This window comes from Neofelis nebulosa, chromosome 14 (assembly GCF_028018385.1).
Source record: "Neofelis nebulosa isolate mNeoNeb1 chromosome 14, mNeoNeb1.pri, whole genome shotgun sequence".
In the NCBI taxonomy this organism is placed as follows: domain Eukaryota; kingdom Metazoa; phylum Chordata; class Mammalia; order Carnivora; family Felidae; genus Neofelis; species Neofelis nebulosa.
In genome coordinates, this window is record NC_080795.1 from 44,055,443 (window position 1) to 44,070,445 (window position 15,003).

At 36.7% G+C, this 15,003-nt stretch overlaps 1 protein-coding gene across 5 annotated transcripts in view; it reads left to right on the plus strand.

The window, feature by feature from the left end:
• The window catches only part of MTDH (metadherin), a 57,789-nt gene that overhangs the window by 12,107 nt on the left and 30,679 nt on the right, over positions 1–15,003 (plus strand). For all 5 annotated transcript variants that reach the window (XM_058698664.1, XM_058698666.1, XM_058698668.1 and 2 more), the window contains exons 2-4: positions 1,293–1,394; positions 13,643–13,727; positions 14,430–14,606. In XM_058698664.1, coding sequence (XP_058554647.1) covers positions 1,293–1,394; positions 13,643–13,727; positions 14,430–14,606 — 364 coding nt within the window. The remainder of the gene's footprint in view (positions 1–1,292; positions 1,395–13,642; positions 13,728–14,429; positions 14,607–15,003) is intronic.

Sequence of the window (15,003 nt, forward strand, 5' to 3'; positions counted from 1 at the left end):
AAATTGGGGTTAATTAGGATTTTCGTCAGCTAAAAGACAGCTTTTGTTTTGGCTTTTCTGCCATAAATCTTTGAAAAGCCTACAAATCGGGTTTTAGAATATTAATGGTCTGTTTCTCTAACTGTATATCCCTGATAATTTCGAACAAACTCTGGCAAAGTCACATTATAGAAACTTGAGCATCCTATTGTTTTCTGGAGTATGGTTCTGCTTATAATGAGTAATCTGGTGGAAGTCTGTTCTGCAAGAACTGGAAATAAGGCAACTGAAACTAGTATATTGATTTACTAACTCATTGAATTATTGGAGTATGAGAATAAGCAAGTGAAAAGAAATAGTAAGACCCAGAGAGAAGAGGTTAGAATACCAGATACCTGGACTCCATTCTTCAAACTCTTGAATCTAAATATATTTCTGGTGATAGAACATAGAAATGTGGTTTTTTTTGGGGGGGAAGGGGGGAGGATTAACCCCCAAAACTAGTGATTCTAATTAAAACCCAGACTTGGAATTCACAAACTTAATTTTACTCATATCTTTTTATTTTCGGAGTGTTGAAGCTGAGGTCACCTTTTTAAGCTGTAGCACTGGCTTGGTAAATTTCTTAATCCCAGAACAATAGAGCCATTAGATAATAGAATTACGAGAGGCATTAGAGATAATCTAATATAGAGGCCAACAGATTATGGACCAGGGACCAAATCTGGCCCTCTACTAGTGTTTTGCAAATAAAGTTTCATTGGAATACAGCCACACTCAATTTATTCATCTGTGGCTGCTTTTGTACAAAATTGCACTGTTTTGTAGTTGCAGCAGAGATGATATGGCCCACAAAGCCTAGAATATTTCCTGTCCCTTTATCGAAAAAGTTTACTGACTTTTAAATAGACCAGATCTATAATTTTATATATGTGGAAATAAGACTCAAAAGATAATGAGTGAAACGTTTTGAGATTACACTACTAATTGGTGGTGAGCGTGCAAATACAGTTTAGTTCCCCATATTCCTGCTTTCATTCCATGAGTTTTTGTTGGAGGAACTGATACCCTGGGTGAGATCAGAAAATTTATTTGTGGTACAGGCTTTTGTTTATAGGTTCATTATCATATTACAAAACACAGTTATTAGAGATAGTAGCACATCAAGTCTTACAACATGGCTGTACAGAAACCTATTAAAGTTGGGTCAGGGGGTAGCATTTGATTGTAGTATATGCTGTTTCTTGAGTATAAATCTTTGATTTGACCCTCCAAGCAGTTTGACAACAAGATTCTTTTTGTTACCTGTGCAGCCGAATGGACGGACGGTTGAAGTGGCTGACGAGGAAGTTGTCCGAACTCCTCGAAGTATAACAGCAAAGCAGCCCTTAGAGGCAGATAAAAAAAATGAAAAGGTAAGTTTGGGAACATATGAAATTACATGCAAGTCTCTTAATAAAGAGAGTGACATATAAAAATGATGTTTTTCTGTTTCACAAAATTGTATGTATACTTCCCCATTTAAGGACAACTGAAAATATGAATTTATCATAGCAGATGGGTGGTAAAGGCTTAAGTAAGTTGTTTTGTTTTTTTACTTTTAAAAGGAAGGATGTATCACCAAATATTTTTAAACATGCTGTGGCAGTATTAAATATTCACTTTACCAAAACAGTTTTATTTATAACTTGAGTATCTTTTATAGGAGTAAGGTTGCAGGTATGTAACACCCTCTTATTTGAAAACAGGATTGTATTATCTTTGTTAATAGTACACTTCTGACATAAAAAGCTTACCAACTTGTTCGATGGTATTAAGTGTTGAAAGAGATTTCTGTTCTGATGGAGACATAATTGTCTACTTATTAGACATTTTGAGTTTGTTGAACAAAAGAGAATATTCTGTGCACTCTTAAGTTTTCAAATAAGACAATCTGTCATACCCCATAAATGGTACATTCCTGGGGTTTTATTCAGTTTTCAGTGTTAGAACTGACCCATTTTTTATTTGACTTAGGCAGAATGTAAAAAGGAATTGTTAACAGTGGGTTGTCCTGCTGTGGGAGAGAAACTTCTCATTTAAGTCCTTTCGATACATTTAATACTTGTGCTCTTCCACTTCCTTTTTAAAACCCTGTGCATGCATAACTCCTTTTTAACAAAGAAAGACAAACCAAAAAATAACGAAAGGTAGATAAGTGGTTTCTAGAAACCAGAATGCAACAATTCCAGTCCTACAGAATAATAGTATGAAATGGTTGCTACACTTTCTTAACGCTTACAATTTTTAAAGTGTCTTTGAAGAATTGGCAAGATCAGTTCTCCTCCGTAACCCAGTAAAATTGGTCTAGGGCCAAGATGGCTGCAGGTAGGATGGCGTAAAATGAAGGATAGTTGTGGGCAAAAGTTAAATTTATGCCTGATTTTGCCTTTGGCAGAAAAATAAATAGGAAATAACTTGTATTAACAAGTAAGCATACAGTTTCAGGATTGTAAATTTAAAGTGTGAATAGTTTATATGTCTGATACGGATTTGTACTCCTTCCCTATAATATTTCCTTGTTTCTGGATTTTCTTCCTACTAGTGAGCATTTTATGCTTGTTCCTTTTTCCACTCCCTGAATTATCCTGAAATATTTGTAGTTGGAATAATTGATGAACTGCCATTCATCTCTGATTGGTTAATCATATATAGATCGGGTGTAGGAAGATGAAAAAACCACAGTTTAGAGTTTATAATCATTCTGAAATTTCTTATGTTAAGAAGTAATTACAATAATTGATATTTGTTAAATATCTATAAAATGGCAGGCACTATGCAAGGTGGGGTGTGTGTATAATGTATGAATGTATGTACATATATCTTGTAGGGACAAAGTACGTATCGGGTGTACTTTTAAGACTTTATAGAATATTTATCCATGTTATTTTATTTATCCTCATAAGAGCACAGAGGAGGTGGTATTATACCTATCTTACAAATAAGAAACCTGAGGCATAAGTTATCTAAGCTATTAGATGTAGTCAGTTCTAACCCAGACCCATCTGACTTCAAAGTCTGTGCTTTTTACTGCTGTGTATTATTTCTGATCCTTTCATAAACTCTAGCAGGCAGGTAGTAACAGCCCCATTGTACAAATAAGGACTGTCAGCATGGAGGGATTTTGCAGTTTTACTCAGTGCACAGTTTCTGAGCTAGGATTTGAATCCAGCTCATTCCGGTGCCAAAGCCTATGCGTTTTTCAATCACTTGACAGTACTGCCTCCTTTCAGTTGCTGTTGCTTTTTCAGAACAAAACTTCTGCCTTTGGTTTGCTGTCTACTTGGTTAGGCTTTTTGCATAATAGTAAATGCTACAGCTCATGGCTAGTGTTTCTTTTTGCTGTCTGCATCTTGAATTTATGCTTTTTAACTTGGTTTAGCCCAAAAGACTTTATTTCAGTTCATTTTTTGTGCTATTGCACTGTTTTTACATGTTGTAAATATGTGTTTTAAGGCTTTTTATTACTTTCTTTCTAAAGAGGCTTCTCGGGGCGCCTGGGTGGCGCAGTCGGTTAAGCGGCCGACTTCAGCCAGGTCACGATCTTGCGGTCCGTGAGTTCGAGCCCCGCGTCGGGCTCTGTGCTGACAGCTCGGAGCCTGGAGCCTGTTTCCAATTCTGTGTCTCCCTCTCTCTCTGCCCCTCCCCTGTTCATGCTCTGTCTCTCTCTGTCCCAAAAATAAATAAAAAAACGTTGAAAAAAAAAAAAATTAAAAAAAAAAAAATAAATAAAGAGGCTTCTCTTAGATCTACTTATGTACCTTAATATGCATCATTGTATGTTTGTTTTTCTCTCAGAGCCACATCTAAGCACTCTAAGCTGTGATATTGAATACCTTGCCCTGTCACTTGAGTAATAAGCTTTAGAAGTGAAACATTGTCTAAAAACCACGTATGACAAGAGTTATAGATCTTGGGTCTATAAGCAAGTTAAACTACCATAGTTTTCTAGGTCTTTATTTGGCTGTGAAGGTCAATACTTCATTGATACTGGTCTCTAGTAGAGTAGACCTAGGGCCATTAGCTGGCTGAATGCATTGTGCTATTGGATGCTGAAGAGAATAAGAATGGAAGAAGTACTTACTCAGAAAGACTGCAGTCTAGTTAAGGAAAGGCAAGCACAGGAGAAGATACCAGGTAACAAGACTTTGAGTGCCAGATATTCAGAGGAGTAAGATTATCCAATTTGGGTGGCCAGAAAGAATTGACAATTGGACTCTTAATGCTAGGGATGGTATTTTAGTAAGTAGAAGTGGGGAGGCCAGGTTTGGCAAGTGAGAGAGAAACAAATGGACACAATCAGACATTATTCAGCTGAAACAAAAGAAGATATTCTTAATGGAAAGCTCTCGATAAGTTTGGTCAAGGTGGGGGTGGGGTATGATAAAAATAGATATGTTTAGCTGGCAGCAACGTTTATGATTAACAGGTCAGGCTTGTATCAGTGATTATGAGGATCTGAATTAAGATAGAAGTGTAAAGATTGTTAGAGAAACAACAAAAACCAAAATGTATAAAATTTGGTCACAATCAAATTTATGTTTATGTTCAGAATGAAGTCAATGGTGTCCTACTGAAATATCATTCATTTTTAGTATTAATAAGCTCTTACATTTTTATGTTGCCACATAATACAAAATATTTTCACCTCTTTTGACCCTGTTGACTAAGTCTTGGTTGAGGAAGGAGAGGGGTACTATCATTTTTTTTTTAAATACAGCTCATTAAAAAGAGTTTAGTGGATTGCCCAGCATCACATATCTAGTAAATAATGCTCCCTCAATTTCACGGAGGCAGCTGTTCTCCAAGTGTAGTTTGTGGACCCTTGGGATGGGGTCCCAGGGACCCTTTTGTTGGGCCCTGGGAGATGAAACTGTTTTATAATAATTAGGACATTTGCCTTCTTCACCGTGTTGATAGTTGCACTAATGGTGCAGAAGCAATAGCAAGTAAAACTGCTGGCTTCCGAGCACAAATTGTGACAGTGACACCAAACTACTAGTAACTGTATTCTTTATGCAATCCACTCATAGTTAAAAAAAAAAAAAAAAAAAATGCTAGTTTCACTTAAGAGTATTCTTAATGAAGCTATAAAAATGATCATTATTAATTTTATTAAATCTTGACCTCTGAACACATGCTTTTTAATTATTTTGCATGATGAAATAGGAAGTATACCTACAGTATGCTGTGTACTGAAGAACAGTGGTTGTCTCGAGGAAAAACATTTGTGTAATTGAGTTGCAACCTAGACTAGTTACTGTTTTTACGTGAAAGAACAGCTGATAGATACCAGTGGTTATTTAGACCTGGGTATTTGCAGACATTTTCTCAAAAATAATTAAAATGATCCTGTCACTTCAAGGAAAAGAATACTTAGTATTTGTTGCAAATGATATAATGATTTGTTTCTGAGTGAAAATTAGAAATCTGGAAAATTTGTATCTGCCACCATTAGCTTGACAGCATCCCTGTGCTTAAAGAATTTCTGATGAGATCAGTTGTGATATTAACAAATGGGATTATTATAAATACTGTATACAATGGAATGTTTTAACATTTTAGAAGATGTGTGTAACTCACTGAACCAGTATTTTCCAAGTGACCAGTACTTGCATGTTACAAAATCAGACAACTGTGAAAGTTTCATTAAATGCGCAGGGTAGACCAATAGAGTGTGGAAAGTTCATTGATGCACTTTCAGATTCCATGTTGCAACAATTTTTAAGAAACTACCACTTGACAAGTTTTAGCATAATACTTTCCCCTGCCTCTACCTAAAGTCCCTTGTGACTTCCCATTGCTCTTACTCTACAACCTTGAACATAACCTAAAGGTCCTGCCTGTGATTCAGGTCTCTGTTCCTACCCCTCACCCTCTTTAAGTCTACACTCATTGGTTTTCTTTCTTTTTTGTAAAGCAGCTTTATTTTGAGATATACCACAAAATTTATTTCATATAAGTGTATGATTTTAGTTGTATTGCAGAGTTGTACGGCTCTCGCCATAGTCTAGTTTTTGAACATTTTCCTCTGCCCACTACCAGTAACTCCCCATTTTCTCCGTTTCTTCTTAGTCCCAGCCCCTGTCAACCACTAACCTTTGGTGTAATGTCAAAGGATATCACAATTAGCTGAAAAAGCAAAAAACAACAACAACAAAACTATTAAAACGATCCTTTTAAGGGCGCCTAGTTGGCTCAGTCGGTTAAGTGTCCGACTTTGGCTCAGGTCATGATCTCGCAGTTTGTGAGTTCGAGCCCTGCGTTGGTCTCTGTGCTGGAAGCTCAGAGCCTGGAGCCTGTTTCAGATTCTGTGTCTCCCTCTCTCTCTGACCCTCCCCCGCTCTCTCTCTGTCTCGCTCTGTCTCTCTCTCTCTCTCTCAAAAATAAATAAACATTAAAAAAATAAAAATCAATCCTTTTACCTGGGGCACCTTGGTGGCTGAGTCAGTTGATCATCCAACTCTTGATTTCGGCTCAGGTTATGATCCCAGGGTCGTGGTATCCATGCTGGGTGTGGAGCCTGCTTGAGATTCATTCTCTCTCTCTCTTCCTCTTCCTCCCTCTCTCTCCCTCTCCCTCTCTCCTTCCCATCCCCCCCACCCCCCACCTACCCCTCTGCCACTCTCCCCGCTCTCATGCACACTCTGTCTCTCAAAAAAAAAAAAAAAAAAAAAATCCAGGGCACCTGGGTGGCTCAGTTGGTTCGAGTGTCCAACTTCAGCTCAGGTCATGGTCTCATGGTTCGTGAGTTCGAACCCCCACATCAGGCTCACTGCTGTCAGCCTGTCAGCGAGGAGCTGGCTTCAGATCCTCTGTCCCCTCTCTCTGCTCCTTCCCCATTTGCACTCTCCCACAATTAGTAAATATTCTTAAAAAGTCTTAAAAATCCTTTTTCCAATTATACATCTATGTGTATGTAGTCAGATTTTCTTCACATGCTTTAAATAACGTATCACAGTAAAATTAAATGCAAAAGGAGGTATGCGAATCCAGCTATCTTTTATGAAGCCAGATATTAAGGATATTTGCAAACTGTAGAACATACCAACCATGCTGCTCACTAAAATGTTTATTTGTTTGTTTTGGAAAATACAGTTATTTCTATAGGTATAATTATACAGTATGTAATTAGTCTATTATTTTGAAATAAATTAATATATTAAATAATATCTTAGTTTAAATTTATAGTATGTTAGATACCAGTAGATACAACCCATGTAAACAAAGGCTTTTTGATATCTTTGGTCTGTTTTAAGAGTATCCTATCACCAAGAAGTTTGTGGAGTAGGAGTGATCAGTGTTTAGAAGACCATAGACAAACTTATTCCAAGGCATCATAGATTTTAAACAACTGTAAGGTATAGTAGCTCTTAGCAAAACAGAGAACACTGCGTGCCCAGTGAATTTACATGCATTTGTGTTTTACCTTCCATAATAACGTCTTAGAAACAATAGTCTAAAATCGGGGATTGGCAAACCATGACCATTGGCCATATCTAGCTCTCTGCCTATTTTTTGAAAGTTTATTGGAATGCAGCCACACTTATTTATTGTCTGTGGCTGCATTTATATTACAACAGCAAAGTTGAGTGGTTGCAATAGAGACCTTATAGTCTGCAAAGCATAAAATATTTATTGTCTGGCTCTTTTTTTTTTTTTTTTTTTTGCTGAACCCCTCTTTTAAACTTGTAATACAATCTTTTGGATTCATTAAAATATTTCATTATCTGGAATGCTTTGAATCTGATTGTGTAGGTCTTGGACTCTTGACCTTTTGGGCTCCTTGTGCCATAGAATCTATAGCTTCATGATTCTTGGGTTCCATCCAAGAATTAGTAGTTTCAGTGCCCCCTTTGAAGGTAAACACAGTAGTTTCCATCAAAGAGGGAATATCTTACGAGAGAAACCTCATTTTTGCCCCCTAGACTTTTCTATCTAAACTCCTGACAAATAGCAGAAAGGAGACCAGAACCAGGACTTCTCCTCTAGCCCATCATTTTCCCATGATGCTGTAGTTGAATGAGGCAAGTGGGAGTGGCAAGAGGAGATTGAAATAGAGTGAGAAAATGAATTTGGTTTTAAACATGCTAAGATTGAGGTAATAAATGGAGTCTCCAAGTGGAATTAATTTATTAAGCTGTTGGAAATTTGAGAACCATGTCTGGGAAAGAGTTTGGGGCTAGATAAAGTTCTTAAGAAAGGTTTCTTGTAAATTTTTTTTAAGATTCTGGGTTGGTTGTCATGCCGCTTGTGTGGTGTACCATAATTCGTGAGCTCACACCAAGTGTATTTAAATAATTTAATGGCTCGCATGAGTGTTCAAGTATACAAATAGAGTAGCTCAGAGGTTTTATTTTGGGGGCAATGAGAGTTGGGCAGACAGGGCCATATATAATGCAATTTATTTTTAGGCTCTTTTACTGATTAACCAAATAACTGCTGTCTGCAAGGTGTATTATTCTAGGCACTAGGAATATTAACGATTGATAAAACAGGATAAAATGGGAAAAGGGATGACTAAAATAAAGCAAATATATTCTCTAATGGTAGGTGGTGGTAAGTGCAGTGAAAGAAAATCTAACTAACCAGGGTAAGGAGAAAGGTAAAGTACAGGTTGTGGGTACTTCCCTTCATCTACAATCCTACTCCTTCCTTGCATTCAGGGAAATGTATCAGACTAGTAGTGGGTGGAAAAATCTTGGCTGTAGTTTAAATTATACCACCACCACCACCCCGAAAAGCAGGAAAATCTGCTGGAACTCTCCCTACTTTTAAAAAGGTTTGTGACACTTTTTGTAATTAATCTCATCCTTACATCGTGTCACCAAGTTACCAAGATTAAGAACTGTTGGTATAGATAGTTCAGAGAAATGTAAATAATATGTTCTTTGGATCATCCATCCTTTGCCATTTATGCCTTGTTCATCTATATGTTTGAGACAAGTGAGAAAAATAAATAGTGCTGAATGTGGAGCAGTATAAAATAGGGACTTACCATATTTGTTTAGGCAAAAGGTGGATGAAATTGATCCTAAAGCAGTAGTTTTCAGACTTTACAAGCGGCAGTTGCTTAGTTTTCAAAATGATGAACTTCACTGACCGCTTTTAATTTTGTCGGGTATGTACATTTTTAAAATCACTGTCACCATCACAAAAAAGAAAAATTTTGACCCAATGGAAATAGAACAAAAGTCTCAGAAAACAGAATAGTCACTGCCATGAGTTAGGGGGAAATCTTACACACTAGCCACTTACCTGCAGACTAAAAGTATCATAGCATCCATTTCCAACCTTTAGGTTAGATCCCAGGGTTGTGGGATGAAGCCCCACGTTGAGCTCCACACTGAGCCTGGAGCCTGCTTGAGACTCTCCCTGTCTCTGTGCCCCTCTCCCTCGCTCATGCTCTCTCTGTTTCTAAAATAAAATAATTTGTCTGTTACTTGTGAAAATTCTCATATCTGCACAATTTAACAGCTTGGGAGCAGTTTCCTAACAGAAGCATAGCAGCCCAGATTTTGGAGCATGCTTATCAAATCCCAGCTCTGACACTTAATAATTAGGTGATCTTGGGGTTGGTTAGTTAATCATTCTGTGCCTTCTTTTCTCATCTGTAAAGTGGAAGTAATAACATCTGCCTCATAGAATTATTTTGAAACCTGACTGGGTTAATTAGGAAGATCTATATAAGTGATAGTGATATAACCAGTTAAAACAAAAACTTTTTAAAAGTCTTTTTAGTGGATCCATTTGTTAAAAATACCAAAGTAAAAAACCATCAGATTCGATTGCAGGAACCGCTGGTGTTGAGGAAGATTAACTTTTACTAGTTAGATTTCCACAAAAACCTTTGCATACTTAGAGGATGAGGTTGAAAAATTAGTGTCATGTTTTGACAAGCATGGCCTTCGTTTAAGTGAATCTCTATACTTTTGTCAAGTATGATAGTTATTAAAAGTATTAAAGTATCAAAATACATGAATTTAGAAGCTTATTCAAAAATAATGAAGCATGTTCAGTCATATTGCTGTCACTAAAAAATAGTTGTTTTACAAATGTATATACACTGTCAGGAGGGTGTGTATAAAATTTACAAAGAAACAATCTTGGGAGTGTATGTCTAGCATATCGTAGGGATTTAATAAATCTTGATTGCATGACAGCCGTTAGGAGAGGTTAACTAGCTCCATGGTAGAGGCTGACAAAGAATAGGAGGGAAGAACTTGGTAACAGAGGAGCTGGCACTTTGTATTTGCATTTTCCTTCAAAAGTGTTCACTGTAGTGGAGCTGCCCACAAGATGTTTACGTCAGTAGGACGGCTAAGGCAAATAGTAGCATGAATGCATATTTGTGTTAAAGCTTTTTATAAATACGTTATTAAGTCTTGTCTGGGTAAGCATTATTCTTTGGTTAGTTACTTAACTAAAATCAAACAAGACCTAAGCCTAAATCAAGGTAGTCTGTCTTATTTTTCTGCAGATTTCATTTTAGTGACGAATCACATATATTTCAGTGTGAATATAACTTCTCTTCTTTTTTCATACTTTCTCTCCTTTAAAGTCTTATATATGCTTATGTATACTATTTTGTAGTTAGTCTGCTTTCACATCTTCTTTAATCTTTAAAAGAACCTTATGTGGGGGCACCTGGGTGGCTCTCGTTTGGGCGGCTGACTTTGGCTCAGGTCACGATCTTACTGCACGTGCGTGGGTTTGCGCCCTGCATCGGGTTTGCGCCCCGCATCGGGCTCTGTGCTGACATCTCAGAGCCTGGAGCCTGCTTCAGATTCTGTGTCTCCTTCTCTCTCTGCCCCTCACGTGCTCATGCTCTGTCTCTCTCTCCTTCAAAAATAAATAAATAAACATTTAAAAAAAAAAAAGGAACCTCATATGAGGTTAGGAATTTTTGTCCCAAATGGCAGTTGGGGAAAGGGATTTAGAGGCACTTAGCCCAAAATCACATAAGTAATACATAATTAAATTTGTATTTAGAGTTCAATGTAGAGTGACAGGATAGCAGAGTATTTGTGAGGGCAGGATCTAGAGTCAGAACTGAATTTTAGTTCTGGATTTACCACTTAATAACCCTATTGTCTTAAGCAATTTATATAATCTCTTATGGCCTCAGTTTTCTTATCTGTAAAATGGAGGTACTTAACTTTAGTTAGTTCCTGTAGGTCTGTACGGTCCAATGTGGTAGCTACTTGATGGCTACTTAGCGTTCCTTCTCATACTATTAATAACTTTTTATATTCATTACCTTTTGAAATGTATTTGATGTATGTTGAGTTAACGTATATTAAAATTAATGTGACCTCTTTCTTTCATCTTTTTGACATCTGTATGCTAGAAAACTTTAAATTACAAACATGGCTTGTATTATATTCTATTGTACAGTGCTGCTGTAGACCAGGGATGGGCAAACTCTGGTTCCCCAGATCAGCCAGAGGCCTATTTTGGTAAATAAAATCGTGTGGAAACACAGTCACAGCCATTCAGTTACATATTGTATATGGCTACTTTCATGCTACAGCAGCAGGGTTGTAAGATCACTATGTATAGAACTATATGTGCCCTGGAAAGCCTAAAATAGTTATTACTTGATACCTTATAGAAAAAGTTAGCTGACCTCTACTTTAGGCTATAACTGAAAAATGCTCAATGTGTTATCTTGAGTGGGTGTGAGAGACAGACAGTCGATAGAAAGTAGATTGGTAGTAGATGCTAGTGGGAAAAAGGTGGTAGGGACACTGGTCATTGGTACCACGTTTCTTCTTTGGGATGATGAGAGTGTTCTGGAATTAGAAAATGGTGACAGTTGTACGACCTTGAATCTACTAAAATCCACCGAACTGTACACTTTAAAGAGGATAAATATTATGGTATGTAGATGATACCTCAATTTTTGTGAAGTAGATATGACCTGGTTTGGTAGATGTCATAAAGCAGTACATGAAACATGATACATGTTAATGAGAACATGGAAAAAAACAAGTACAGATCAACTACAGGGAACATAAAAAGTTTGTTATGAATAGTTGCTTATATACTCTTGTTGTCAAAGAATTTTTAATCACTCTTAAGAGCTGTCATTTATTGCTTACTCAAACTATCATTTACTGCTTTACCCATAAAGAAAAAAAAACTTAGTATCAAGATATAATCTTTTTTCTGGTGGTAAACTTAACTTGAAGATAATAAGATATACATAGCCAATCTCAGTTAAAAGAGTGAATATAGATTATAAGTAAAATCAATATTTGATGAATATTAGTACTTTCTTGGAAGCACTAATCTAAATATAGAAATCGTGGCTTTACCAAGTTTTAATGAGCAGCTTCTGAGAGGAGAAAATAATATTAACAGAATGGAATTGGAAGGCTGTTTCAAAATAACCCACATCTTGTATGTGTGTAGGTATTTTTTTTTTAATGAATTACTAAATACCTACCATATGCAAATCCTAGGTATTTTCGCATTGCTTTGAAACTGACAAAATATTAACTGCTTTGTCTGGTTGACTCTCTAATTTGTTATACAGCAGGGTATTCCAGCAATCTGCTTTATAAAATCCAAAAGCCACTAATCAGTGCATCATTTTCTTTCTCAACGCTAGCAATATTTTTTTAATTTTATTGCTCTGAAAACACCATATTACACTGCCTTATTTGTGATGGAAGTTAGGATAGCATGTTTTTTTTTTTTTTTTAGAAATGTCACTGCCTTTCTTTTTTTTTTTTTTTTTAATTTTTTTTTTTTTAACGTTTTATTTATTTTTGAGACAGAGAGAGACAGAGCATGAACGGGGGAGGGGCAGAGAGAGAGAGAGAGAGAGAGAGAGAGAGAGAATCGGAAACAGGCTCCAGGCTCCGAGCCATCAACCCAGAGCCTGACGCGGGGCTCGAACTCACGGACCGCGAGATCATGACCTGGCTGAAGTCGGACGCTTAACCGACTGAGCCACCCAGGCGCCCCGGATAGCATGTTTTTTTTTTTTTGTTTTTTTTTAATTTTTTTTTTTTCAACGTTTTTTATTTTATTTTTGGGACAGAGAGAGACAGAGCATGAACAGGGGAGGGGCAGAGAGAGAGGGAGACACAGAATCGGAAACAGGCTCCAGGCTCCGAGCCATCAGCCCAGAGCCTGACGCGGGGCTCGAACTCACGGACCGCGAGATCGTGACCTGGCTGAAGTCGGACGCTTAACCGACTGCGCCACCCAGGCGCCCCCCGGATAGCATGTTTTTAAGGGCACAGACTTTGAAGCCAGATAGACCTGTTTCCTAATTTGACTCTACCACTTACTAACTTAATGTGACCCTAGATAGCCAATTTCATATTTAACATCTCTAAGTCTGCGTTTCCTCATCTCTAAAATGGGAATAATACCTTCCCTAATGAGTTTTTTTAGGGAATAAAGAAGAAAATCAGTGCAAAGTACTTAGCATGTAGTAACCACTCAATAAATTGTACCCTCCTATTATTATTGCCATTTAATGTTAATTTCTTTTATCAAACATTAAATTTTTTTGGTTGTCAGCATCATACATTTCATTATGTATTTTACTGACTCCTACCTTTTCAAAAACAATGAAATATTAAGTAACATTCTATTTTGCTTTCAGTCAAAGAAAAATAAGAAGAAATCAAAGTCAGATGCTAAAGCAGTGCAAAACAGTTCACGCCATGATGGAAAGGAAGTTGATGAAGGTACTTGAGCAAGTGAAAGGACTATAGAAACATTTTTAATCCTTTTTTACCAAGGTGGATTATATAAAAGCTGCATTTGTGTTGCTTAATCTTGTATCTAGCTTTTCTTTTTAGTAACTACAGATTTTTATGTACAGATTTGTGACATTGTTACAAAACACTTTTTTTTTTTATTTAAGTGCGTTTCCTGAAGGGAACCATCTTCAAATTGAGGGTCTAGCTCAATATGTTGAGCGATTGTTTTGTCTTTGTTTCTTAGAACTATGGTTTTAATTTTTTCCCTATTCTTAAATACACTATCCCTAAAAGGTTGTGTACAAAATTCTTGAGTAAGCCCTTTATTGTCATCACCAAATAAATCCATTTATTAGTACTTATTTATAATACTCTCCTATCCATTCTGTCTGGCAGGATAAAAAATATATATAAGATAACATATATTTATCATTTTTTTATAAATCATAGAGGACAGAGTTGATAAAAATTAGCAGAATAAATAATAATGGCAGTTAGCTGCCTGAAACAACATACTGAGATTAGAGTAAATTCTTAGGATAAGTTAATATCATCAGTACACTTGGTTTTTAGTTTACTATCATGATATTTTGTGTGCCCTCCCCCCCCCCCCAAAAAAAAAAAAAAACCTGCAACTTTTTTCTTCCCCTTTACTGAATAACACTTTTTTCTCTGGGGCTATGTCAGGAGCCTGGGAAACTAAAATTAGTCACAGAGAGAAACGACAGCAGCGTAAACGTGATAAGGTGCAGACTGATTCTGGTTCATTGGATTCAACTATCCCTGGGATAGAAAATACCATCACAGTTACCACCGAGCAACTTACAACCGCATCATTTCCTGTTGGTTCCAAGAAGAATAAAGGTATATTAGTGGAACATAAGAGTCATACATCAAATCCAGCTCCTTTTAATCAGATGTACAAAATATCATTACGTCAAAAATTTGACTATTTTGAACAGCTTACATCATTGTGCTGATATACCCTTCTTCGTGAGAGCATTGTGGACCATGTATCGGTTTACCTGATAACCAGCAGTGTTACTCATTACATACCGCCTAATGAATGGCTTTTTAAATTAAAATTGCCTTTCTGCCTTGAGTCACATGAGAAAATGATGTTGCCTTTTTCCTTGTGTGCAATGCTTTGCCCCAGCTCTCTTACATCTCCATTTTTATAGTGGACAAGACATTTAAGTGGAATTGTTTGTCACCATTCTGCATGTTGGATGCTTGCATTCCAAGATGAAACTAGCATGTT